General features: G+C 37.1%; 1 protein-coding gene across 2 annotated transcripts in view; it reads right to left on the reverse strand.

The window, feature by feature from the left end:
- Positions 1 to 246: 246 nt before the first annotated feature.
- Positions 247 to 27,536, reverse strand: part of LOC126470564 (GTPase-activating protein and VPS9 domain-containing protein 1) — a 366,100-nt gene continuing 338,810 nt past the window's right edge. For both annotated transcript variants that reach the window (XM_050098503.1, XM_050098502.1), the window contains exons 28-30: positions 20,352 to 20,549; positions 17,503 to 17,671; positions 247 to 1,609 (exon numbers count right to left, since the gene is read on the reverse strand). In XM_050098503.1, coding sequence (XP_049954460.1) covers positions 17,531 to 17,671; positions 20,352 to 20,549 — 339 coding nt within the window. In that variant the 3' untranslated portion in view covers positions 247 to 1,609; positions 17,503 to 17,530. The remainder of the gene's footprint in view (positions 1,610 to 17,502; positions 17,672 to 20,351; positions 20,550 to 27,536) is intronic.

The raw sequence follows: 27,536 nt of genomic DNA on the forward strand, positions 1-27,536 counted from the left end.
CTGTTGTGAAAGAGGAACGAATCAACTGTAAGCAACGGTTAACAGTTACTTGCATTCTTTCTCATGATAGTCATGTATTTAATTCTGCCCATCAGATTTCTTTGTACTTTTTTCTAGCCACAGTTAGCATTATTTGTTATTAGTAGTGCAGACTGATAGGAAAAACAATAACAATCCAACAATGAAGTACTGATTATAAATAACTATTATTTTTATTTTATATTCAGTTTTTTTCACAAATATTTCATTATCAACAGCAGGCGTTACATACACACCTTGGAACAAACAAAAATACTTAGGAAACTTTGTTCCAATATATTACACTTAATTCTTTTAAGAAAAATATGTTTGTGAATATAACAAGCTGCAATGGTGATACATAGGTGAGACAACGAGAATAACATAGAGAAACAATTTCCGAGCAACATAAAGGTCTCGCAATTAAAAAATTATATATTAATATGTAAATATCTGTATATAATAAAAATAAAAAAAAATCACTCATGATATGTTAACTGACATGTCAGGCAATGGCTCATTTTAGCAGCAAGACATTCATTCAATTATTGTGACCACCGCATACTCAAAATCTGTCTAAAACTGCAGTAAATATAATTATGCTCATGGATAGAATTATTCTCAATTTTGTAGAACAGCCAGTGTTATTTCGTTACTTCAAACTAATAATTTCTAAGCTATTTCTCCGACAATGCACTACTAGAGTATCAAATTAAAATAATCATTAAAATAATGATGAAAACATCTTTATGCAAGGCCACTTAGTGAAGCAAATACTTCAAACACCTTTTATGTACAGAAAATATAGTGGCCTTACATATCACATTGTTGATTTCGAAAGGCACGGTTGCATGCAGTCCAAATATTATACACAATATATGCCATACAAACATTAATACATAAAACATAATATATTCACATATTATCACCCTATTGTATAATATAGAGGATACATGATAAATAAACATGGTTATAACCACAAGTATTCAGTGGTAATTAAAGTTTATATGAGAAAAAAACTGAAAAAAAAATTGACGAAATGTAATATATAAGTAACCAACAATTAACAGAGATTCAAAGAGGAATTCAGTCTGAAGAAATTTAAAATACGGAATACAAGGCAAGTATACATATTTGGAAGGTTATAAACAAATAGAAGTCACATAGCTGAGGCACATGATAAAATAGTAGCTTTTTTTTACAGTCATTCTAATATATATAACAAAAAATAATTATTTAAACACAATATATTTTACAAATAAAGCATAATTTAGAAAAAAATGCCTTAGCAAATGCATCTATGCAATCAGATTATAGCATAAATATACACACATCATAATCAATGGTTACTAAGTGCCAAGAAACTTTGATAGGATATATAACTTTTAATACACTAATTTGCAATGTTCACTGTTTGAAGAATTACAGGATCTGATCTCCTTGGAATGGAAAACACAACACAGTGAATACAATGGTATTTTCCTAAACCAAAATACAACAATAATAAACCATTTGTAATGTCAACAAATCATTTAACTCCATGAAACCAATGGATTGAGTGTGTGTGCATTTGTGTTTCTTGTAAAAGAATCTGAAAATAAAACATAATTTAAATAAGAGAACATGAAATAGCAGGCCACATACTGAACTAAATTAAAATCTAATACTAACAAACAGCAGAAAAATCATATATTATGTAGTCAAACGATACATTGTTTCTACGTTTTCTTGGCTGCAGAATTTGACAATTCTCTGTTAATAGTTATTTGCCAATATTTGCAACAGGCTGATATTATCAAGATCGAACAGCATTTTTACCTGAAAATTGCATCATATGCAAAAAAATCCGAGATTTCAACAAATATTACCCACAAATCATTAATCTATAACATGATCAATAATCATTCCATTACAATCCGTTGGCACACACCATCCATTATTTTAGTGTCTGTAGATGACTCTCCATCCAGGACAATGTGCTGTGTCCTGCCTGTCAGGTAATTTGCCATCGAGTCGTAAATCTCATTAGATATCCCATACTAAAGTGTTTTGTTTGTGGTACTGAATCAAAAGTATTTCAAAAGTCTAGGAATATTGAATAAACAGTGTTTCCTTCATCCGTGTTCAAAGACTTCTGCACGCTGGATATTTTCAACACTCATGCTCATTTCTGTTAACATCATGTTCCATGTAGGTCATTATGTTTAAAGCCAGAATTTGTACCAAAATACTGCAACAAATAGAGATGGATGGTACAGGACAGCAGAGCTGTGGGTAATAGCTAGAAATGATTTGTATTCTTCTTCATCTGTTGAAATTTTTTGTGATTCAAAGGATCTGCAGTAAATTGTGGTCCAGAACAGAGCTAACTCACTCATTCTGCATAGAATTTGACAAAGGCTCTACTGGGCCCTCATTGAGTTTTAGGGATTTTAGCTGCTGTTTAACACCACTAATACTAATTGCTGTTTTGTCATAGGAGTGGTAAACCTACCGAATGATGGCAACATCCCCCCCCCCCCCCACTTTTTTCCCCCCCACCTTTGTGAAGTACCGTCTGATTTTTGTGCCACCGACAGCCTAAACATATTAACAAAATTCCTTGGCATTTTTGGGCAGGTTCTACGATTATATTTCATTTTGTTTCAATTAACATTTGTCTGTCTGCAAATTCATGCTTTGTTTTGTGCCTACTGTGCAGTAGGCACCGTTTCTTAAGAAAGGACACTATAATGCATGCTTCCAAATGAAATCATTTGGAACAACAGGAAGGATTTAATTTGGTGTAAAGACTTTATAGGGGGGACATTTCTCATATTAACAACAACAACAACAACAACAAAAATAATAATAATAATAATTAATAAACAATAATAATAATTAAACAAAATACTTTCACTGGAGTTTTTATGTCCATTATTACATGTATAAAACTACTGACATGAAACTAAAACCCCAGTGAAATGGGTTATTATCAGCTAGTACACTCAGAAGAAGCAGAAAGTGACTTCTTTTAAATTAATGTAATTAAGATTCTATCTGTGTACCCACTAAACCAACATATGCAAAAGTTCAATAATAAACATGGTAATAGGAAGTTCAAACACACACACACACACACACACACACACACACACACACACACACACACACACGGAGGAGAATGTAGCTGTGCAGATGAATGTGTGTATATGTGTATTGTATAGGTACGAAAAAGCATTCACCTGAAAGAAACAAAAGTTCTCCACCTTGCTATGTGCCCATTGATGACTCAGCATCTCAACTATTTGGTGAGTTGTTTGTTACCTTTATTCCTTAAATTATTAATGTTTACTAATAATGTGAAACTTAGGTCTCCCATAGCTGGTTCAAAGCCAAAATGAGTTGTCTCTGGATGATAGGAACTTGAAAGAGACCCACTATTGAGTTACAGATGGAGACAACTATGATGATATGATGGCAGGATGTACCATGGTCTGTGTCAGTTCTCCATACTGAGAGAGAGTGCTTACAAAATCCTCTGGGACTTGCAAACCTCAATGTAGCAGTGAAACACTGCCAAGTTTTTCCAAACTAAAATTTGCAATAGTTAAACATGATGCAAACTTCCAAAGGAAAATAATTCTTGAAGTGGTAACATTGATGTTGGCAACACAACTGGGCCTGATGATTGTCGTGACCCAAAAATACCAAGCACCATTGAAACCCTAAAATTAAAATTAAAAATACATAAACAAATAACAAAAATAAAAAAATTGGATCATACTTCATACAAGAGCCAAGCTTCACAGAAGATCGAATCGTGGATGCTGGGAACTATAGCTACTTCAGTGTGAAACCTGGCAAGGGAATCAAGAGAAAGACACCACACATTGGGACAGCTTTCAGCTTAAATAGAATAATATTGATCTTCATCACCAAATTTCATTTCCCTTCTCTCTTCCACCTCTTAAATGTTCAGATTTCCATTGACAACAACGGAAATGGTCCGATCAATAATGGAAACAGAAAAATAAAATTCTGAGGAAGCATATAAATTCTGGGAAAAACTGTGCAGTGAAATTAATTAGATTACATAAAATATATTGAAATATTACTTGGAAGCTTCACTGCATAAGCTGGTAGGGAAAAACCATTCCTGAGCACAGTATGCAGGGTGTCCCATACACAGAAGACTAAATCAATATGGTTTAAACATGAGGGTGCTTTGTAGGACCTGCAATCAAAAATTAATGTCTACTACTTTCAAAAAAGACTTCTCAGAAAGCCAAAGATCTAGAGATTCTTAAATGTAGCCTTTCAGAATTTTACATATGCCACGTAGCAATACCTACACAAAATCACAAGGAGGTTGTGTGTGTGTGTGTGTGTGTGTGTGTGTGTGTGTTTTGTTTTACAGTTGATGGACACACTACAGTGAGGTTTACCACTACAGTGAGGTTATCCGCACACAGGAGATCACGAATGTAAAAAAAAAAAAACTGATATTCGCTATTTGCCACAAAATAAAAATCCAAGTGATCCTAAAAAAAACCACAAACACAAATGCGCGGGCAAGGGCATGCGCACACAACTAACTGCAAAATTCTATACCACAAACAAGAGTAAAAGGGATGTAACACAGGTTTGCCAATATTATTCAGAATTACGCTAAAAACTCTTGGAAGTTAACAGTGAATGTCTTTCTTGAGAGTCCTCAGACCTCTTTTCTCTTGTATTTTGGCAGATAATTGTCATTTTGTTTTTCAAACATGTAGACTGAAACAGTAAAAACATAGCTTATCACATATTTTATGCAACATCCCTTGTCAATAAAGTGTCAGTTTTTTCCTCATTACAAATAAATTGTTTTTAAAATTAAATACGGCATGATAGTCATACCGACATACAAATAAATCTAGTAGTATGAGAGTTTCATATCATTTCGTAGCAAATTGTAACTTGAGGCCCCAGACATTTTTCTAAAGCACTTCTATGGACCACTGCAAGGTACAGCCAACTTTATTTCATGTCACACGTCTCTCCAATGCTGACACCCTGAAATGTGGCTGTTCACAATGTATAAATTTCAAAGCAAGATTATCACTTCAAGGACAAGACAAAGCACTTCAGTACTGACATCACTTGCATATGGTGACCCTGAAACGATGATTGAAACCACCTGATGAGTGAAAGAAATTGTCAAGTACATGAGAACTTAAGATTTTATACAACCATACAATAGAGGTAATAGTATAAGTGGCTTTGACAGTAAGCTGCCAGAACTGACATACCAGTACACAAGGAAAGGAGAAGCACACAATGACAACACACAATTGCAGCAACAATGAATTGTATAATTTCATTGGAAGGAGACTGTGAACCATACCTTAATGCATGCAGTTAAAAGTAATTTGAAAATGATTCACTACTGGTCACCATCACTCCATGCGACACTACACAGATGGCAATAATACGGGTTGGTACAAAAGATATTTCAGAGGAAGTTTCTTGACTCTTACTGGAACATGGGCATTTGGAATTTTGACAGCAAGCCCCTTCACCATGCACATTTTTCTTGATGCATCTCCCATTGGTATTTGTTGATAATTTCTATGGCATTCTCACCCTGATTATACAAATCCAGGAAGGATAGCAAAGATCTCCTTTGAACATTCTCTCTCTCTTCCAATGTTCAAACTTCGTAAGTGTTCCAGATCAATGAGCAACAATCAAGAATTTGTTGGATATAGGTTTTGCAAATGGCCTATGTCACGGGTGAACGGCTGGACTTACTAAACTTAGGGAGCAACTGACAGGATTATATGTTGTGGCGTGGTGTGCACCATGTCAGCAGAAAGATGGGAGTCAAGATAATGATTTCATAATTTCTAAGGAGATTGCAAAGATCACACCAAACTTCTGGATTTATGGTGCTCTTCCAACTTTTAGGTTTCATGGCATGGTGTACAAACAGAGGTTTCAGCTCAAACACAGAGAGCTTCAAGCACGGGAATAAAAAAGTTCCTAACAACTGTAGCTGTCAGGTATTTATCACATGCGGAGTGGCGCAGATGATGATCATAGAGTGGCATATCAGATTGTTAATATACATCCTTGTCTCAGTAGAAAGATGTGTAAAGAGGGGGAGGGGAAAGGAAAATGATGTAAGGTTATACTGAGAGAACAATGGGAATGGTGTTGTCATACACCTGTTTATCTGTGAGAAACTAAAGCAAATCGTTTGTATCATTGCAAAGTCCCTTGGTCCTCACTGTTGTTCAGGGGTAATAATGACATTTTCTTATCATGATTACACCAGATGTTAACATCCCTATTCACATTAATACAATTAATTCTCCTATAGACATTCAAGGTACACTGGCTACCTTCCATGAACTTTAATTTCCTTATCATGACAAGGGACTGGTGTGGGTCTATAGCTATATAAAATTGGATATATGGGCAAAGTATTTTTTTTTTCCAACAACCACCCTTACTGTGATTAAGGCAGGTAGTAGAGATAGGGAATCATGTGGAACTACTCTAAACACCTCATCTGAAAATTACCTTGACCAACTAATCAGAGAACCAACTTATGAAGGTAACATATTTGATCTCCTGGTCACCAACAAGCCTCAACTTTTCGATTCAGTTAGTGTAGAACAGGGAATCGGTGATCATAAGCTTTTTACAGCATCACTGAATATAGATGTAAATAGGAATGTAAAGAAAAGCATGAAAATATTTCTGCTTAACAAGAATGGAAAAGAGAGAGAGAGAGATATTTCAGATTAATTATTGAGCAGCAAACATGGGAAATTTATCTCCAGAAATGAAAATATTGAGCACAAATGGACAAAGTTCAAGAATATTGTACAGTACATCTTAAACAGGTATGTGCTGAGCAAAATGGTAAGAGGTAGGAAAGACCCGCCATGGATCAACAGCCATGTTAGAAAGCTGTTACAGAAGCTAAGAGAGCTTCACTGCAAATTTTAATATAGCCAAAGCCTTCCTAATGCAGCTGAGCCTTCCAGACAAACAAGAACTGAATGAGGCCGAAATTAGTGTGTGGAGTTCCACACATGAAGCATTCAACAAACTCAAAGATAAAGTTTATTAATTGACTTGACAAGTTCCTAACAAGTTTTGGTGTTACGTTAAATCAATAAATGCATCTAAGTCAGCTGTTCAAATACTCTGCGACCACAATAGAACTGAAACTGAGGATAACAGAGAGAAATCCAAAATACTGAACACTTTCTACAAAACTGTTTCACTCACTAAGAGCTCAGTATGGTCCCTTTAAGACATTGCACAAATGTCAAAATGACATATCAAAATACGTGGCCACGGGAAAGAAAATCAACTGGAATTAAAGGAAAGGCTGCACGACCTAATGAGGTACCAATATGATTCTTCATGGATGGTGCTAAAGAACATGCTTCTATTCTAGCACGAGTGTACCATAGGCATTGAAGGAGTGATGTATTCCTAGTGACTTGGAAAAAAGCCACAAGTTACTCAAGTTTTCAAAGAGGGTTATTGAACACAAAATTTTGGAACATGTTTTATGCTGGCATTTTATGACATTTTTGGAGATCAGAAATGTCCTCTGTAGGAATCATCATGGGTTCTGAAAATAATGATTTTTTGAAACCAGCTCATGCTGTTTGTCCACAAGACCCAGAACGGGAGGGTATCGGCACCCAGTGTGATGCTGTGTTCCTCGACTTCCAGAAGGCATCTGATACAATTCCATATTGCTTCCTAATGAACAAAATATGGGCATACAAAATCAAAATATCAGACCAGGTGTGTGACTGGACTAAAGAGTTTCTAGCAAACATAACTCAGCTCATCATTTTCAACCGACAGTAGTCTTCAGACATAAAAGTAAATTCAGACATATCCCAAGGGAATGTTACAGGATCATTGCTTTTTACAATATATGTAAATTACCTAGGAGATAACGTCGAACATTCCATGAAGCTTTTTGTGGACTTTGCTGTTGTATACAGAGAAGTTGCAACACTAGAAAATTGTAGTGAAACGCATGAATACCTGCAGAGGATCAATGCTTAGTGCAGCAATTGGCAGTTGACCCTCACCATAAACAAATATACTATTTTCTCAAAAACTGATATTTTGAGCCCGTGGCTATGTGCAAAATATAGGTTGACTCTTAAAAAGAAAATTACAGCAACCAGCCACTTTTTACAATGCTATTTATTTATCTAAATAGTGCCGTTACCGGTTTCGAACCAATAGGTTCATCTTCAGGCAGCTGGTTCATGTTTTACATTACATTTCGTGTATCGTTTCATCAACTGACAAAACTTCCTTGGGGTGGTGATGCCTTACAACCAAAACAAGATGTGAGACAATGTTTTTTTAATTGCAATTGTGCCTCACGACGATTTTAAGTGATGTAAACAAATTATTATTATTATTATTATTATTATTATTATTAAATGGAAGATGTTTCGGTTACTTACAATGAAGAATCTGCGCCATTACATTCCAGTGCACTGGATTTGTTTACATCACTTAAAATTGTCGTGAGGCACAATTACAATTAAAAAGACGCTGTCTCACATCTTGTTTTGGTAGTAGGGCATCACCATCCCAAGGAAGTTTCATCAGGTGGGGAAACAATACATGAAATGTAATGTAAAACGTGTACTAGCCGTCTGAAGATGAACCTATCAGTTCAAAACCGATAACGGCACAGTTTAAATACATAAATAGCATTGTAAAAAGTAGCCGATTGCTCCTATATAAAGATAAGTTGTCATTTAACTTCGTTACCAAAAATTCTGGAAAGTTCTTGTCCAAAATTTTTACACAATACTCTAATACACATTTGGACAGACGCAGGTTACATATTTTATGTATAAAGGGGAAACATTGCTGGCAAAAATCTCGGAAACTGCTTGACCAATTTACTTTCAATTTTTACACATTAGTCCAATAAATGTTTATACTGACAGAGACTCTCACAACAATATCCAGGTTTTCTGTTAAAACTAAATGTGAGAAATAAAATGCTGAACTGTGAAAATGTGCAAGTTTTGTTAATTTTTCACTGTCAGTTTTAACAACAACAGCAGGGCACTTAAACCATCAGACCAATGGTTTCTCTCAAATATATTCTTTTTTCTTATATGTTATTTTTTAAAACTAACAGTTGGTTTTAATGGAAATAAGGAAGTAGTTTCTATGGCTTGTTAGCTTATGATTAGAATACTACTATGGATCTGATTTGTTCAGAACACTGTAGTCCTACCCATCCACAGAATAAAACTATGCAAAATATTGTCATTCAAGCTACTATCTTCAGAGATACAAAAACTTGAGAGGTCTCTTTCATACCTCACATACCAATGATACCAACCATTTTTTCCATTAATTTTAAGTGAATGCAACTTCCAGCCAAGGTTTCATTTGCAATAACAATAAACAAGGCTCAAGGTCAGAGGGTGGGTGGAAGAGGAAAGAGAAGGATGGAAAGAGGAGCAAGTGGAGAGAGATAGGAGGGGACTGTTATGGATAGAGAGAAGAGGAGGAGGAGGAGGAGGAGGAGGAGGAGGAAGACAAATAGGGGAGTGATGAGGAGATGGGCAAAGGGGGCGGGGAGGCAGAAGGAAATTTGGACGTACATCCAATTCCCAGATATATTTAGCAATTGCAAAGCACAGCCAGATTTGCTAGTTACTGTTTAATTACATGATTGCAGAACAATCACTGAAATAGTCACATCCATAAAATATCTGGGAGTATGATTACAGAGCAGTTTAAAGTGAAATCATCACATAAAATAAACTACAGGGAAGGCAGATGTCAGACAGATCCATTAAAAGAATCGTCATGAAGTTTCACCCACCCACAAAGGAGGCAGATTGAAATACCCTTGTTCGACCAACAGTTGATTATTGGTCACCAGTCTTGGATTTGTACCGTACAGGATTGATAGAGGAAATAGAGAAGATCCAAAGATGAGCAGTGCATTTTGGTACACGTTCAATGTGCTTGAGCAAAATCTTCACAGAGCCAACTCCAGTGGAATGTGCTGCAAGACAGGTGTTCCCTTCGTTGGTTTCCACTGATAGCAGCAGACAATGTGCTGCGCTAGCCAAAAATTAGCAATCAGCGAAGCTCCTGCTAGCTGACATGTCACTGTATTCCCCCAGCACCCATGCCGGTCAATTCCACTGCAGGCAGCTCTTTGCTACACCTTCTGGAAGCTATGAAACCCTAACTGTTGCTGACAAGTCTCTGTACTGCTTTGATAAGGTAACATCTCCTGGCTGCACTCTCATCAGCCTCTCTCACATAATGCCTTGTGGTCTGTATCATTAGTTGTCATGCATCACCAGATTTCACGTAACAGTAAGGTTTCAAGCTGGTGTTCTGTTTCCCATGCTTACTTACAGTCTGGCTAACGAGATAAGTTCTACCACATCTTCTGCGCCCATTTTCAAACTGTGATTCGTCGGAGTATTTTTATTACAATCCTGCAAAGTCTGATGCCAGATGCTTTGTCCATTCCCACAGTACCAGTCACTGGATTACCTAGCACAGTGAAATGTTTTAGTGCTATGACACCTAGTGAGTTGCAAGAAGTGCCAGGTAACTTATGTTACTGTTTCTTTCCTGGCTGCTCTCTTACAACTTGACCAACAAGCGTGCCCAGAAACAAGTTTCTTTTATCCAACTGTGCTGGCCCCCTTCAGCACCAGGTGAGTCCATCTTTGTCCCAATCCCTCCAACCTTCTGCGTGTACATATGTCACCTTTAAATGTTATTCCAATGGTACCATGTAGTAACATCCGTCCCTTTCAGTTTTTGTTCGTCTGAGTTACCAGACGTCACGCCAAATACCGTAGACCGTGAGTAGCTTTACCCTGTTCAACGACTCCACTACGAGTGATGACTCCTCTTAATTCCAAAAGCTAAATTCACTGTATTTTGGTGTAATAGTTAGTTCTTTGGAAAAAAATCATGCAAAGCACCTAAAGTGCTTCCTTAAGTAAGTTTTGTTAACACTTTCCACACTAAGGCTGTACTCAATACATTCTCACAAACTCAGCTGTTTGTGCAGATCCCATATGCCATACACTGTTTTGCTTCCCATACTTTTTAATATGGTAAACATATGCTGCATGTTTTTTCATTGAAACTGACAGCAAGCATAGTTTATATATTTTCCATCATTATGAGTCTGCAGCTTGAGTGTAGACAACACATGATCAATTTGCATCATAATGGTTTTTTAACCTATGATTTGGGCTTTGTTCACTTTGCATGTTTGTGTTGTGTTAGGAACATGGAAGTTTTTGATGGTTCTTCTGGATCAGAGGAGGAAAACTGTGATGTGGATATTGATTATGAACCTGCAGACATCTTTTGCAACAGTTCCAAGAGTTCAGGTAACTAATACGGATTTTATATTACTGAAAAATATTGTAATGAAATAATATACATGTTACTATAAAAGCAAATATTGCCTCAAAATATTTAATACAGTTCTTTTATCTTTTTATATGTGTATTTATTTATTCATGGGCAGATAAAGATGAGGGTCCTAGTACTGCCGCTTGTCCTGTGCATCACAAAACTTGGATACTGATGTGAGCAACTGGTCCAGAGTTGACAACCAGCCTGATTTACAAGTGTTCAATGATGCTAATGGTGTAACTTTGCAACTGTACTGAATTTGGATGTTTCTCAGCATTTTTCAATAATGAGATGATAAAAGCAATAAAAGTTGAAACAAACAGGTATGAAGGATTAAAAATTCATGATATGAATAAGAAGAGCCTATGTAGAGAAATTCTATGTGGTACTGATGGTCAATAGTAAACACACATAAAATATATTTGTTTTCCCTATTTTATTGAATATGAGAGTAGTGAAGTTACCAAAAATATGTGACTATTGGTCAAAGGATGCATTTCTAAATACTTCATGGGCAAGAAAGCTAATCAGTAGAAATAGTTTCACTTCCATTTTGTTTATGTTGCTTTTGGATGATAACATGATGATCCACTGCACAAAATTAGGCCTTTTTCAGTTCTTTTGTCACAAAGTGTAAGAATAAACCAAACATGAATCTTACAACTGATGAAGAAATATGCCCTTTCAGAAGCAGAATAGGATTTACAGCTTACACGAAAAACAAACCAAATAAATACAGAATCGAACTTTTGTTCACTGTGTGACTCAGCAGCTTACACCTTGAATTGTGAAATTTACAAAGTTAAAGCAAACAGTGTAACTGGGAGGTTGTATGGAGATCACTTAGGCAAAGCACACTGCATTTGCATGGACAGGTACTACACAAGCCCTACTGTATTAGACACTCTGTGGCAGAATACTACCTTGCGTGTACAGTTTGTAATGAAGAACAGGAAGGATCTACCTAATGAAATCAAAAATGTGAAGCTCAGGACAAGGGAAATGATGTTTTGGAGGAAGGGACATTTACTTATGGTTAAATGAAAGTCAATCAGACTCACGTTCTGTCTTACAAGCAGACATTGAGCAAATTCAGCTGTAACCAGTACCAGAAGCAAAGGAGGACAAGCTGCCGGATGTAAACCAGATGTTATAAGAGGCTTTAACAAGAGAAAACTGGAGTAGACAGAGTTGACCAGTTATCAAGCTATTATCCTTTCTGTTAGAAGACAATGAAATGGTGGAAGAAGGTTTTCTTTCATTTGCTTATTTCAGTAGTAGTGATAGTTGGGTTGTGTACCAACAAACAACAAAAAAGACAACATCTATGGTGTGCTCCATCAAGGCCTTCGTAAACAGCTAGCTAGTCAGGATTCAAAAGGTGGGCTATCACCAAGTGTAGATAGAGCGTTCGGCCGACAGTTCACAGAAAAGCTCGCAGCTACAGCATGTAAACAAAATGCAGCAAGGTGCTGTAAAGTTTGTGCAGATAAAGGAAAATAAAGAAACTGGGAAAAGAGTAAGAAAATAAACACAATGGCAGTGTAAGCAGTGTTATGTGGGTCTCTGTGTACCAAACTGTTTCAGAGAGTACCACACACAAGTAAATTATGCTTGATAAAACAAAAGCTGCACATTTGTGCTGAATTTTTATTGTATGCATGTTACTTTCCATAAAATATGTTCTTTTGTACATGCTTGTTTCTTGCAAACATTCAAAAGAATGGGTTTTAGAAGTTACAGTTCTTTTTTGAAAACATTCAACTTTCAAAACTGTTCAATAAGTATCATTTATATTCAAGAAACAATTGTAAAAAAAGCATTAGAAAGAGGAAGTTTCAAACTTTGATGTAAATAGCTTACTACCTTTCTATTTTCTTCCTGACTTATTTAAAAAAATACAGGAAACTCATTGGAAAGTGTCAGTCTGCAAGGAAAAGAACCTGTGTAAATGGATCACCGTGGAAAGTGTTAATAGTAATTCATTCTTGCCAAATTTGTGTAAGCCCAGAAACTTGCAAGCCCTTAATGATGAAAGAGGGTATACTGTTACGTTTACAGCTAAAATTTCGAGAGTAGTGTATATGCCTATGAATATTTTGCTTCCTCTGATGTGTATCTCACAAAAATATCATGAGGCTTACCAACTATCATTCTTCCCATGTACCTTTCATGACTGGAGCAGGAAAGAGGTGGGCGGATGTGGAAATTGTATGCAAAGTACCCTCCATCACATACTGTTAAGTGGCATGCAGAGTATAGATGTAGTTTCAGGACAAGTGGTTCCATTAGCAAAGTTAGAAGTAGGCAAACAACAATGTTAAAACCCTTTTCAATCCAATTTTTACCTACATATAAAGACTTAACATTTCCTTTGGCTCCATTAAATCTGATGGTAATGGCAATGGTGGAATGCCAATGCTACGCTTAACATTTCTGGCTGATAGTAAGGTATAATAATTATGAAGTGACTTCAAAAAGTATGCGACACTTGTCATCCCATGCTAAGGAAATTACTAGGAATCTGAAAATGTAGCATCCATTTTTGGTGAAATTTGCATCTAAATTAGATGTGCAAATTTACAAGGTTGTCACACTTTGTGCCTTAAAATGAAGCCTTAGTGCTTTGAAACTGACTTTTAAAAGACGTGGAGTTTGGGACTGTCTGCTTTTGCAAAAACTTGAATAGTTTTTTTCCAAAACAAACGGTCTTTGTTTTCTCCTTTTGGTCCCATTTAAGCCTTCAAACAAACGATTGTTTCTGTTTAGAAGCAGCAGCTTTTTACCACCTGTGATCAGGGAGCTGATCTGATTTACACTGTTTCTGGACATTATTTTTCTTTCCCCCATGAAATTCAATAATTACAAAATCTGGAGAATATTGATTTCAACAACTCATGGGCATTCATAATTGTGCAACCCATACTTGAGAACACTATAAAACTGACAAGATACTTAGCAGAGAAACTGCATGTTAATAGGTTTCGTTTTCCTGTCACTATAGTGCAGGGTGTGTACACTCTCAACTGACGTAGTGGCTGCAACCATAAACAAACTCTAATCACAATCGCCAGTGCAAAGAGTGGAGCTGGGAAACAAGTCCTACCTCCTCCTCACAGGGCGACCAGATTACACCCATGTTCTGTGAAAGGAGAGAACTGACACATGGTCAACAGAACCTCCATCCCCTTCTGGTATAGTGAGGGGCCAAAAGTCCACGTTGGCCCAGAATTAGTCTCTTCACTCATTTCCAAAAAAAAAAAAAAAAAAAAAAAAAAAAAAAAAAAAGCAATGCACAACAAAGTATTTGGTAACAGCTACTGCACAATTGCTTGCTGAGTTTGGCATTGTTGTAAATGGCGTACACTCATTTTCAGAAAAAGACAACACACCTTGAACGGCTACAGATAGGATGATCATATTCAAAGGACATGTACATTAGTATGGTGTGCAGAAATGATTAGCATTGTGAACCATGTTGGCCCACAGGTTCGAGGTCAACATCGATATTGCAGTGCAACACCACCCACCAGTAAAATGTGCCTGCGGCTCTCATTGTCGTTATAAACTGAAGGTAATGGATCAGTGTTGACTTGAGGGAATGTGATGCATCCATCTGGGAAATTGGAGCTCATGTAGGACCAAGTATTTTGGCAGTGGAACGGGTGTAGTGCGTGCATGATGGTTCACGGCAGGCCACAGAACATGATGAGATATGTCAGGTCGCATTACCCAGACACCCCCTCCCCCAACTCAAAGAATGGTCACTCGAAGAATGGCACTGCAGGACAGAGCGGTCTCCTGCTCAGCTTTGGTGCAACAAAGGAACAATGTAACACATCGTACACTATCATGGGTGACAGTCCATCACAGTTTATCAAAACACAAGTTATGTGTGTGTCACCCACTTCTTTGCCACCTTTGAAGAATGTGCAGAAACATAGTAGACGGAAATTGTGTATGGGATGATGTCACCATGGCGTGGCATCAGATAGTGTTTTCGGATGAATCCAAGTTCTGTTCATTTGAAATTGATGGCGCATTTTGGTTCGCCACAGAACGGGCAAGCGGCATCACAGTGACTGTGTTTACACATGACGTACAGTGCCAACTGGAGGCCTTATGGAGTAGGGTGCTATTGGGTACAGCCAAAAATCACAGTTAGTGGGTGTTCAGGGTACTGCGAACAGTGTGATCTATATAAATGACATTCTGCAACCTGTAGTCATACTCTTCCGGCACAACACCCCAGTTTTTTTTCAGCAAGCCAATTCATGACCGCACATGTTGCTGCATGGACATGTGCCTTCTTGGCGTCAGAGAATGTCAGCCTTTTGCCGTGGCCCATCATATCACCAGACTTGGCACCATTTGAAAATAAGTTGGATATGGCGAAACAAGTGCAGCATTGTGACCCAATGCCGACCACCATAGATAAACTTTGGAACCAGGTGAATGCAGCACAGATGGCTATAACACAGGATGTCATTCACGCCTAATACAAGTCAATGCCAAAGTTATCAGGGACCATGGCGGACCATGAGCCTACAAGGCAACAGGACACATGCTGAACGGAGGTGACTGGAATGGTAATCATTTCTGCAGAACATATTGATGTACATGTCCTATGAATATAGTCATTCAAGGTGTTCTGCTTTATCTGGACGTAAGTGTAGTTCACGCCTAACACTACCATAATTCAAAGGCCCACCACCTAAAACTGTCACATTAAAGTGTCAACATTATAACAACTTTTGAACTTTAGCTAGCAGACACACCAAAGAGACAGCAAATGGTATTTTGTCAATATGAGACCAACGTAAGTTTTCTTTGTTCTATGATATTAGATCCCACAGCTTACTTCTACGATGTGTGGCGAGTATCTTACACAAAACATTCAACCATCCACAATGGGCTTGGCACCAGAGCATAGAGCATGTTGTTGCATTCATGCACTTTTTATTTTGCAAACATGTTTTTATGCATGAAAGTTTTTCCAAATTGGATATGCTACATGGTGTGCAATAACGATAACTGAAAAATTAGTTACATTTTCAATATCTGTATGCACAAAATAAAACTCTGATAAAATAGTTCGCCTGGATACAATTTGCTATAAAATAGCACTTATTAAATAATTTCATTTTTTCACATTTTGAGGCAGAATTCACATCTATATTTGCATTTATCACAAATGTGAATTTTTCAGGTCCCTAATCATTGCACAAGAATGGCAAATTGCTAGAAGAGAGCACATGTTCTGGATTTCCTGGAGACAAAGTTCTGCTGTGATATGGTTAACAGGTACATCACAGAGTGGGAGTTAAATGGCACATCAACTGCAAATGTACTCCAGAGTTGAAGTACATGGACAGTACCAGAGTTGTGGGCAAACTGTCTAAATTTAACATGGATTCACCTCAAAATTCTGGTAGTACATGGAATAAATAAATATCACGCCCAGCTGTAGTGAAATAGTGCACACAGTTTAAGTGAGGTTACACAGACACGGATGATGCTTATTGGGAAGTAAGGTCATCAACATTGAGCACAAATGACAATGTCTAGGCAACTGAGGAAATGATTTGCAGCAATCGCAGATTGTGGACATTGACACACTGGTTCTCAAATGGTTCTGTAACAAAGGAGTGGATTTCTGTCATTGAGAAACTGAATGAATGGCAGAATGTTTCTACTGTTGTTTACAAATACTTGGTAATAATGTTGCAAAACAGTCATTTATCTGTGTCACTTTGAAGTGTAGTGCAGCATTCCATAAAGGTTACTGGGCCTGCCATAATAATTTGTAAATTACTTTTTGAAGTCCGCTCGTAGAAGAAACACTACTGAATGGAATAAACAGGTCACTAGAGACTGGGGTAAAGAGTAAATAGAACACAGGAAAATTGACACAAAAAGTGTGTACTGGCTTGAGAAACATGAATATTTGGTGCAGGTGCAGAGAGTGAAAGAAATTTGTCATGGAAGAAGCAACACTGTATCCATCAAAAAAATATGTTTAAAGAAAATAATACATCTTACCTGCTAAATATCATGGATTCTTAAAAATTTAGACATTATAATCCATTGTTTTTATGAATTCAATTGCAGAGCAAAATTGTATCCACCAGTACTGCTCTTCGCCTTCAAGTCTATTTCCATAAAAACTGTCAACATACTGTATAGTTGACAGAAGTGATGGCGGATTTGCCTGTAATATAATGGAATCATGAGGAGTATCAAAACACTCAAAACACTTTTGTAAAAAGGATCTGACACACAGTTGAGTCTGTTTACATATATCACCCATGTAAAATATAGTACGAGATTCAGGAAAGCAAGCAAAACACGATGGACAGAATTCAACATAATTATGAATTTAATGTGAATATAAGTACCCTGTCAAACACCAAACCTGTTAAGAATCTGTAAATGTTATGTTTGATCACAAATCTACATAGTCATCCAATATCTGGTTACACATTTTCACATGACGACACTGCCTAGTACACTGACACCAGCTGATAATGAGTGCTAAAAACCCACTTTTTATGTCACTTCCAGCATACTAATGCTTCTCAATATACAGCATTTCCAAACTAAATTACACATTTCTTTTCGCAGCCCAAAACGACATTATGGTTATCATAGGAATTCTTTTAGTGTATTTCTCATCCTCAGGTCGCAACTTCTCAGTAAGTCATCCTCAGTTGTTGTGTGTTCCCCTTAGGCAGTATACCTCCTTAAAGGCTTTAATTGTCTACCTGTTTGAAAACTGCACTAATGATGGAAATCAAAACTTTGGGTGAAATTAGTTTCCGTGTTACACCCTAAGCTGAAGCTAGTTATCTTGATGTTTCCAACTACTTTATGCTTAAAACAATTACTAATACAGCACCACATCAACTACTGCATGAGGTATTGTGCATACTGCAGAACAATAGTCCATCAATAATTCCCCACACAACCAAAATACAAGCCATGCACTGCAAAAGGCAAGTCTGCATACAAGAGTGATTCAGGACATGGCTACTCTACTTTTCCACTTCTTAATGTCAGATTCACCAATGTAGCAGCTGAGAGTAAATATTCTGACTTCTCCCAAGTACAAGTTAAGCCTGTGACAAAGTTTCTGAGGCACACAGAGTCAATTGAAGTTAATCATCAGCTAACCCTAGTTTATGAGCTGGACATTATGAAGCCATTCTCTACATGTCATCAATACATCCATTATGTAGAGTGCAGAGTACAGCCATTTGTATCTGTCATCAATGATTACATGGTGGAGCAGATGCAGCAGTGCACTATGGATAATCAAAACTTTGTAATTATGGAACTTAGTAGCCACTGTCCTCCTCGGATATTCTCATACCCATCGCACAAAATCATCATATTGCGCTTGCTATTTCAAAAATTGGGCCCCAAAACCATGTCTAGCACACACTTCCAAACATGTATCAATATCATTGACATTTCCACTAAGGTATATAAAGAATGTGATAAGTTTCTGGATAGTATCACCACAGGTGATAAGATGTGACACTCTTAATGTAGCCTTAAAACTAACCGGAAGTGAGTGCACTATCGACATACTGTATGGATATACATGCAAAATGAAATTCAAGTGTACTATGCTGACACTGAAAGCGATTTGCATGGTAGCATGGAAAGAAAGTGTCTTCTGCTTATAGATTTCCTGCCCCGATGGGACTGTTACAGCGAAACACCGGGCAAATTGTGATTACACAGTCAGAACAAGAAATTCCTAATTCCCAGTTCGTGTGTTGTACTTATCAAGACACTACTTGCCAACATTGGCTTAGTGCACAACACAATATAACACAGTATCCAGCTAGGATTGATCTGGAATGTGTTGTTCAATGCTGACAATTTCCATCTTCGCCTGTGCGTGAAGAAACTAATGACCAATAAACATTTTCACAAGGACAAAAGAGTTGTATATGGCTGCCACACATAAATCCAAGTACCAGACACAAGACTTCAATGAAACACGAATGCAAAAATAGTGTCACACTAGAACAAGCTCAACAAAAATGGTACTAACTCATTTAAGAATTAACATACTGGCTCATAATGCATTACCATGTTTCATTTATGCAACTAATGAGTCATGGAAATACATTTCAGTTACTGACAAAATGTCTTGTCATTCCTTTAGCAGACATGCATTATAGAGGCCATGTCTGTTCCTTTACAAAGATTCTATGGCTAAGAGTGTATTCATACACATATTGCTCGTAAATTCCAAGCTATAATGTGCAAGCATATAAAATTCCAATAATAGCATGTTTCTGGAGCTCATTGGCAAATCCGTTTCTCTAACATCATATTTGCTAGCTGTCATCTCACTGTTATTTCTTGTGAGTTTTTTACTATCCCATGCCATTTCTTCTGAGCTACCACCGAAACACTGCACATTACAAAACTTATGCTGCCTACAACAACATGAAAAAAGGAAAACCACATGGAACATGGAAATCAAAGCACATCTCACTTTAAGAGATTAGAGGCGATATTGTCACAGATTTAGAAGAGCATGAAGCCTGAAGCTCATATCTCTAATCTAGAAAGTTCTTTCAAATTTTTGCATATGTTCACTTCTAATCTGCAAGAGAATATAACATAATTCAAACACTACACAACAACATCGAGTTTTAAATTGCAGCTTTTTAATATTTTATTACAATTTTCGATTGTGAGTTATGGATAAAAGTGTTAATTTTCTCCTACTTACAAATTACTCAAATTATATTTAACTGAACACCTGAAATACCGCTCTATGTTGAAATATTTTTTAGCTGAATGACAAGGAAATGTTAAACTTACAAAAAAGTTACAGTATTTCGATACAGTTGTACACCAACACATACCTTTATTAAGACATACACAAGGACAGGGATGAAGTCATCTGCAGAGGGAACACCATTATCACTTGCCAGTGCCAATAAATTCATTATTGTTGTTGCACAACGAAAGACACACAACAATTTGTCTCTCGGTGTCTTGTATGCAGATATTCCTGCAATTTCAGCTTGAGCTGATGGCCACGGACATTCGTAATGGAACATCTGCAAAATTTTAATGGGTTGCAATGGAGGTTACTGACAAAGTACAAAATTTACTGTGTATAAAATAGCACATGATCCAAACATAACAGAAAAAATGAATATCAATCATTCAAAATGATGGTTGTAAAATTACCGTAAGCTACTGCAGACTACAAAAGTAAGTGTAAACTATGACAGTTCTCCCAGTAGCTTTGCTCAGTTAAGATTGTAACCACATAACCTGTATGTTAGGTGTGTTGCATACCAATCGGGCATTATCTCATTTCAACTGCCTTAATTGTGTATGTGATCAGTGTCTTACTCTATACCCCTAGAAACTGGAAGCGGTGAACTGTCCAGAAACAGAGTGAAGATTTATAAATACCTGCGTAACTGATGAAACATTTTTGTTCTATGCTGTTATCCTCCTGTCTGTCAATTACAAATAATATTATTTATAGCAAAACTGAAATTTTCAGTGTTAGGGACAGGAGAATTTTGTAAAAATGTTAATTAGTGATTTTTCGTGAAATAACGCAAAATCTGTGATTTTTATATTGCAAAATTTGTAATTTTGTATAAAAATGTTATAAATGTTAGGACAGCGGTTACCTAATATTCACAACTGATAGTTATTGAATGTTAAAACTGCATTTTGACTTTTAATTACCTCATGGCTGTGGTTCGTATGTAATCTTACTGATAGCTAATTTCTGCCAGACAGCAACCAACATTGATGTGACAAAGAAAATAACACCAGTACTAGCAAAAATGAAACTGCATTTGGGAAAAACAGAATTCAGCAAAACACAAAACCAAATTTGACAAAAGACAACAAATCTGGAAAATAAATACCAAATTTGGAAAATAAGCACCGCATTTAGATAATAAGCAGCACATTTTGAAAATAAGCACCGAATTTGGAAATTAAACAAGAATGACTGACAAAAACATATCACAGAACTTGGCAAAAAAATACACACCGAATTTGACTAAAAAAAATTACACCAAATTTGGCAAAAATGTAGCACAGAATTTGGCACAAAAGGAACACAGAATTTGGCAGAAAAGGAACACCAATTATGGCAAAAAATAACACTGAATTTGGTAAAAAAAGGCACCCAACTTGACAAAAAATAATCTTTATTTGGCAGAAAGAGCACAGACTATGATAAGATATTATAGTACCAAATGTAGCAAGAAATACGTCAACTTTGGCAAAATAGACTGGATTAGGCAAATAAAAAGATAACAAATTTGGCAAAAGAAAGAACAATTTTTTTTTATTTCTGAGATAGGTGCATTTATTAATGACACACGGTACTGAAGTGATCCTGAAGCCACTACACGTAATTACTTAAGCAAATTTTCTGCCTGGTACAGATGGCAATTAAGTGTCCTGTGGACAGTTGAGCCACTTTCTCATTTAAGGCATGTGCAAATAGCCACTACTACGAACTGTAATATTCCAGTATACTGGTGAAACCAATAAACAAGTTGAATAACACCAAGACCCAGGACATCTATGGTATCCCAAATAAGATTATTAAACTGTTATCCAAATTTATCATTAAACCACTGGCCAACATTACCAATGAAGCTCTCAGAGGAGGACTGTACCACCACAGTTTAAAAACTGCTGGACTGCTACCACTGTACATAAAAGATGACTCTAGAGAACCTGAGAACTGCAGACCTGTTACTGTTATACCAGTAATATTTAAAATCTTCAAACGTAATTTATATAATGTATCAATAAGCTTCTTCGTATCACAAAATCTTCTACCCAGAAACCAACGCGGATTCCAAAAACATAAATGCACCATTTCAGCAACACAAGTACTTATGGACAGTGGACTGCCAACGCTTGATATGGAAGAATGTGTAATTGGGGTATTCTGTGACCTATTAAAAGCTTTTGATTTAGTTAATCACAACATTATTTTGGAAAAGCTACCGTATTTACTCGAATCTAAGCTGCACTTTTTTCCATTTTTTTGTAATCCAAAAAACCGCCTGTGGCTTAGAATCGAGTGCAAAGTAAGTTCGGAAAAATGTTGGTAGGTGCCGCCACAACTAACTTCTACCATCGAATGTATGTAACATTACACAGGCATGCTTTGCAGGCACAAAGATAAATACTGGTGCCAAAACCTCTGCGTCAGTAAATAAATTAAAAAAAGGTAAAAGACGAGGTTTTTTTTTTTTTTCTCCGTCCCGAGTTTCGACCCCTTCATTTTCATACATTATCCAACGAAGTAAATACAAATTCCGTATTGTTCATCTTCGAATGTATCAGCATTTCAAAGTACTAGGAAAATCCGACTGGCAAGACTGTTTGGGATGTTTGTCAATATGGCCAACTCTACGTTCTGAATTTTTCCTGCCTGTGAGAAGAGATGGTTGCTAATAGGAACTTTTATGAACTGTGAATCACATGCAGTATTCTCTTCACCATAAGAATAATACGAATATAAACATTTTGCCATGTATTGTTTCATGTTTGCTGGTATCTCATTTAAATCCTGTCTGCCTAATAAACTATGAAACTAGAGTGAGACAACAGCAAACTTGGAAGAATATACACATTATGTTATGTTTATATTCGTATTATTCTTATGTCTAATAATGATACAGTCAGAAATAAAGCACAGCAATTGACTAGATTTGTAAATCTAAGATGACTAATTTCTGTGCAGAATGTTATGTACTAAAGAGGCGTCTGCAACGATTTTCAAAGGGAGAAAAATTTTCGCTAAACTCTCGTTCAGAACTGCTATCATACGCAGCATATTATTTGGTTCTTGTTGATCATTATCAAAGAAAGCAGCAGTGTAAGTAACAACAAATAGCAGTCTCTTGCCATTGTTTCGCTAATGAGACGATTCCTCTCTCTCTCTCTCTCTCTCTCTCTCTCTCTCTCTCTCTCTCTCTTTTTTTTTTTTGTAAGCAGCGGTAGCGTGCACAAAAGGAAGCCATGTCGCGAGCGGCGACAGGCCATAAACACTCATTATCGAAATGTGACAAACAGTGCATGACACAGTACAGCAATGCTTTTTCAGCTTACAGTGACGTAAACACCTATAACAAAGAGAACAGCGCTTATCAGATCAAAGAAAAATAAACAATCAATTCAAACCAGACGAATCACGTGAAAAAGGAAGGGTACCCATATAAATACGAATGGAGCTGCTGACGCATAGCAATGGCTACTTGGTAAAGCTTAACTGCTAAGCTTACGACTCTAACCAAACTACTGTAGCTGTATCGTCATTCATTCGACCTAAATTGTGTCTCATATGACAAAGGACCAACTTTGTTTCGATTTGGAGGTGCGGCCTAAAACTTTTCTCTCCCCTTGAATTTTGAGTCTCAAATTTCAGGTGCGGCTTAGATTTAGGAAAAATTTTTTTTCCTCGATTTCGAGTCTCATTTTTCAGGTGCGGCTTAGATTCAAGTGCGGCTTAGATTCGAGTAAATACGGTAAAATTCTATGGGGTGATGAGAGACACTGCATTCAATCTGATAAAATCCTACTTAAGGAACAGATATCAAAAATTAGAAATATTAGAAGGGGGAGTAATTAATACTATTCAGACATGGGGAAGGTCCTAAATGGCATGCCTCATGGAAGTGCCTAGGGGCACTGCTGTTCTTGGTGTATACTAACGAGCTTCATGATAAACTTCAACAGAATTTTATAGTATCTGCTGATGACAGAAATACAGGATGTATCAAAAAGAATCATCTCATTTTAAAAAAATCATAACTGTTATGTTATTTGAGATATGTATGTGAACAATGTACTGTCGGAAAGAGCAAACACTTGAGTTTTACATGGTTCCCCCTAGGTAGCAGCAGTGTACGCTCACTTCAGTTCTACTAAAACTGGTGTCAGGACAATAGAAAGCATTTTGTGTTCTACATTTTGCACAGTGTGTGTCACCAAAAACTATTCAACATAACTTCTGTACTACATATGGTGTGGATCCTCTTACAGCGCACAGCATTAGACGATGGCATGAACAATTCCGAAAACAGGTTGTTAGTGGAAAGGCAAATTGCCGGGCTGTCCCCAAGGGTCTGTCACAGACATCGAATGCATCCGCCGTAGTTTTACAAGGAGTCCGCATAAATCCATTTGCCGTGCAGTTTGACGGCTCAACATGCAGCCAATGTCCATCTGGCACATGTTGCGTTGACATTTACACACAAAACCATGCAAAATTCAGCTACTGCAAGCTCTCTGTGAAGGTGACAAACAACAACCTGTGGAGTTCTGTAATTTCATTCTTGAAAAGATGGAGGATGACGGTTTTCTTCCACGCTTAGTGTTTAGTGATGAGGTAATATTCCACTTAAATGGAAAGGTCAACTGTCATGTGAGAATATGGGGTACAGAACAACCTCATGAAGTTGTACAACATGAGAGGGATTCTCCAAAATTTAATGTGTTTGGTTCAGTTTCACGGGAAAAAGTGTATGATCCACTTTTTCTGCCAACAACACTGCTACAGGAAGCACATATCTTGATATGCTTGAGAACTTACTTTCCCACAGTTGGAGATTGAATCAAATGACTTTATTTACCAACAGGATGGGGCATCGCCACAATGGCATCTAGCAAGTGAGGGAATTTTTAGATCAAAGGATTACTGAACGATAGAATGATTTCACTGGACCAAATGATTCAACGTTACTTTGCTGGCCTCCAAGGTCAGCAGACCTGACTGTATGTGATTATTTCTTGTGGGGGTTTATAAAAGACCCTGTTTAGGCGAGTCCGTAACTAACAACAACAACAAATGCACTGAGACATATCGTAACAGCAGCTGTGGAAGCTGTAACTAAAGACATGTTCGTTATGAAACGGTATGGGGGGGTTACCCTTTTTGAAATTCTTGATCATCAAAAAACAAAATTCATTGTATATGTTTATTAGCTTCACAAATACAGATGTTCCAAATTGGATGATTTTTAAATTTTTTTAAACACCCTGTATTTTAATTAAGGGGATAAGCCTGAAAGAAGATACACATGGAGCTGAAAGTGTTTCACATAGTACAGATGAATAGTATACAAATAATAAATGGATATAAAATTACAAAATTCATCATCACAAGCTTTAAAAACAATAAAAAAAATAGTTTGTGCAAAAGATTAAGGAAAATGGCTTGGGTAAATTTTCTGGGTCGGCACCTCAATGGTAGGTTAAAGTAAGACACAGCACATCAATTGCCTAAGCAGTTAATTAAATTCATGCTGCTATGCACTAAGTAAGTAAGTAAGTAAGCCAAAATAGTTTGTATTGAAGTCCTCAAAATGTTTTACTTTGTGCAGTTTGAATCCACAATATCATATGGAACAGAACTATGTGGGAGTCCAGTAAATATGAAGAAGTTACTCATCATACAGGAAAGGGATATATACATAATGACCAATGCCACACAAGCTACAGACAAAAATTTAAACTGCTAAATATTTTAACAGTAGGGGTGTATCTATTCAATTGTCTTCCAAACAATATCAGCCACACAAAGAACATTAATGGCTTCAAGCACACAGCCAGAGAAATACTGAAAAATCCATTTTATTCCTTAAATGAATTTACTGATTATTGCAAGGAAAATCCAAAAAGCAAGAAAACAGATGTAACCATCACCCAGTTTTGATAAACACAGTGTACCAAAATTGCTCTCATGGATTCTGAGGCAGGTTTTTTTACACCAAAACAAGGAAAAAAGTTTAGGGAACATGGCCTCTACAATACACACATTAAGAGCTGTGAGCACTTGCTCAGCTTTGATACTGTTGAACACGTCTCTTCTATTAAACAAGTCCTCCTAGCTCGTAAGGTATGCATTTTAGAGCCCATGATTACTGGACTTTCTTTCTTGTTTTGGTCTGTACTACCTCCTTTGCAAAATATGGAAAGCAAGGAGATTGCAGTAGGAGAGATGTGTTCCTGAGAAGTGAAGATGAACAAGGCTCATAGTTCTTAATGTATGTATTTTAGAGCCCATGTTTACCAGACATTTTGCTTTCTAGTTTTGGTGCAAGTATGTAAAGGAAATATATATACACACTGTATGTATGTATATGTATGTACACTATATGATTAAAAGCATCCGGACACCTGGCTGAAAATGACTTACAAGTTTGTAGCACCCCCCATCGGTAATGATGAAATTCAATATGGTGTTGGCCCACCCTTAGTCTTTATGACAACTTCCACTCTTGCAGGCATATGTTCAGTCATGTGCTGGAAGGTTTCTTCGGGAGTGGCAGCCCATTGTTCACGGAGTGCTGCACTGAGGAGAGGTATCGATGTTGGTCGGTGAGGCCTGGCACAATATTGGCATTCCAAAACATCCCAAAGGTGTTCTATAGGATTCAGGTCATAACTCTGTGCAGGCCAGTCCATTACAGGGACATTGCCATCGTGTAACCAGGCCGTGCATTATGAACAGGTGCTCGATCGTGTTGAAAGATGCAATCACCATCCCCGAATTGCTCTTGAACAGTGGGAAGCAAGAAGGTGCTTAAAACATCAGTGTACGCCTGTCCTGTGAGAGTGACATGCAAAACAACAAGGTGTGCAAGCCCCCTCCATGAAAATCATGACCACACCATAAAACCATCGCCTCCAAATTTTACTGTTGGCACTACACACGCTGGCAGATTAGGTTCACTGGGCATTCGCCATACCCACACCCTGCCATCGGATCACTACATTGTGTAACGTGATTCCTTACACCAAGCTAGACGTTGTTTGGCATTTACCGGCTCAATGTGTGGCTTATAAGCAGCTGCTCGACCAATTAATCCAAGTTTTCTTATCTCCCACCTAACTGTCATAGTACTTGCAGTGGATACTGATGCAGTTTGGAATTACTGTGTGATGGTCTGGACAGATGTCTGTCTATTGCACATTACGACCCTCTTCAACTGTTGGCGGTCTCTGTCAGTCAACAGACAAGGTCGGTCTGTACGTTTTTGTGCTGTACG

Source organism: Schistocerca serialis, chromosome 3 (assembly GCF_023864345.2).
Source record: "Schistocerca serialis cubense isolate TAMUIC-IGC-003099 chromosome 3, iqSchSeri2.2, whole genome shotgun sequence".
NCBI lineage: Eukaryota > Metazoa > Arthropoda > Insecta > Orthoptera > Acrididae > Schistocerca > Schistocerca serialis.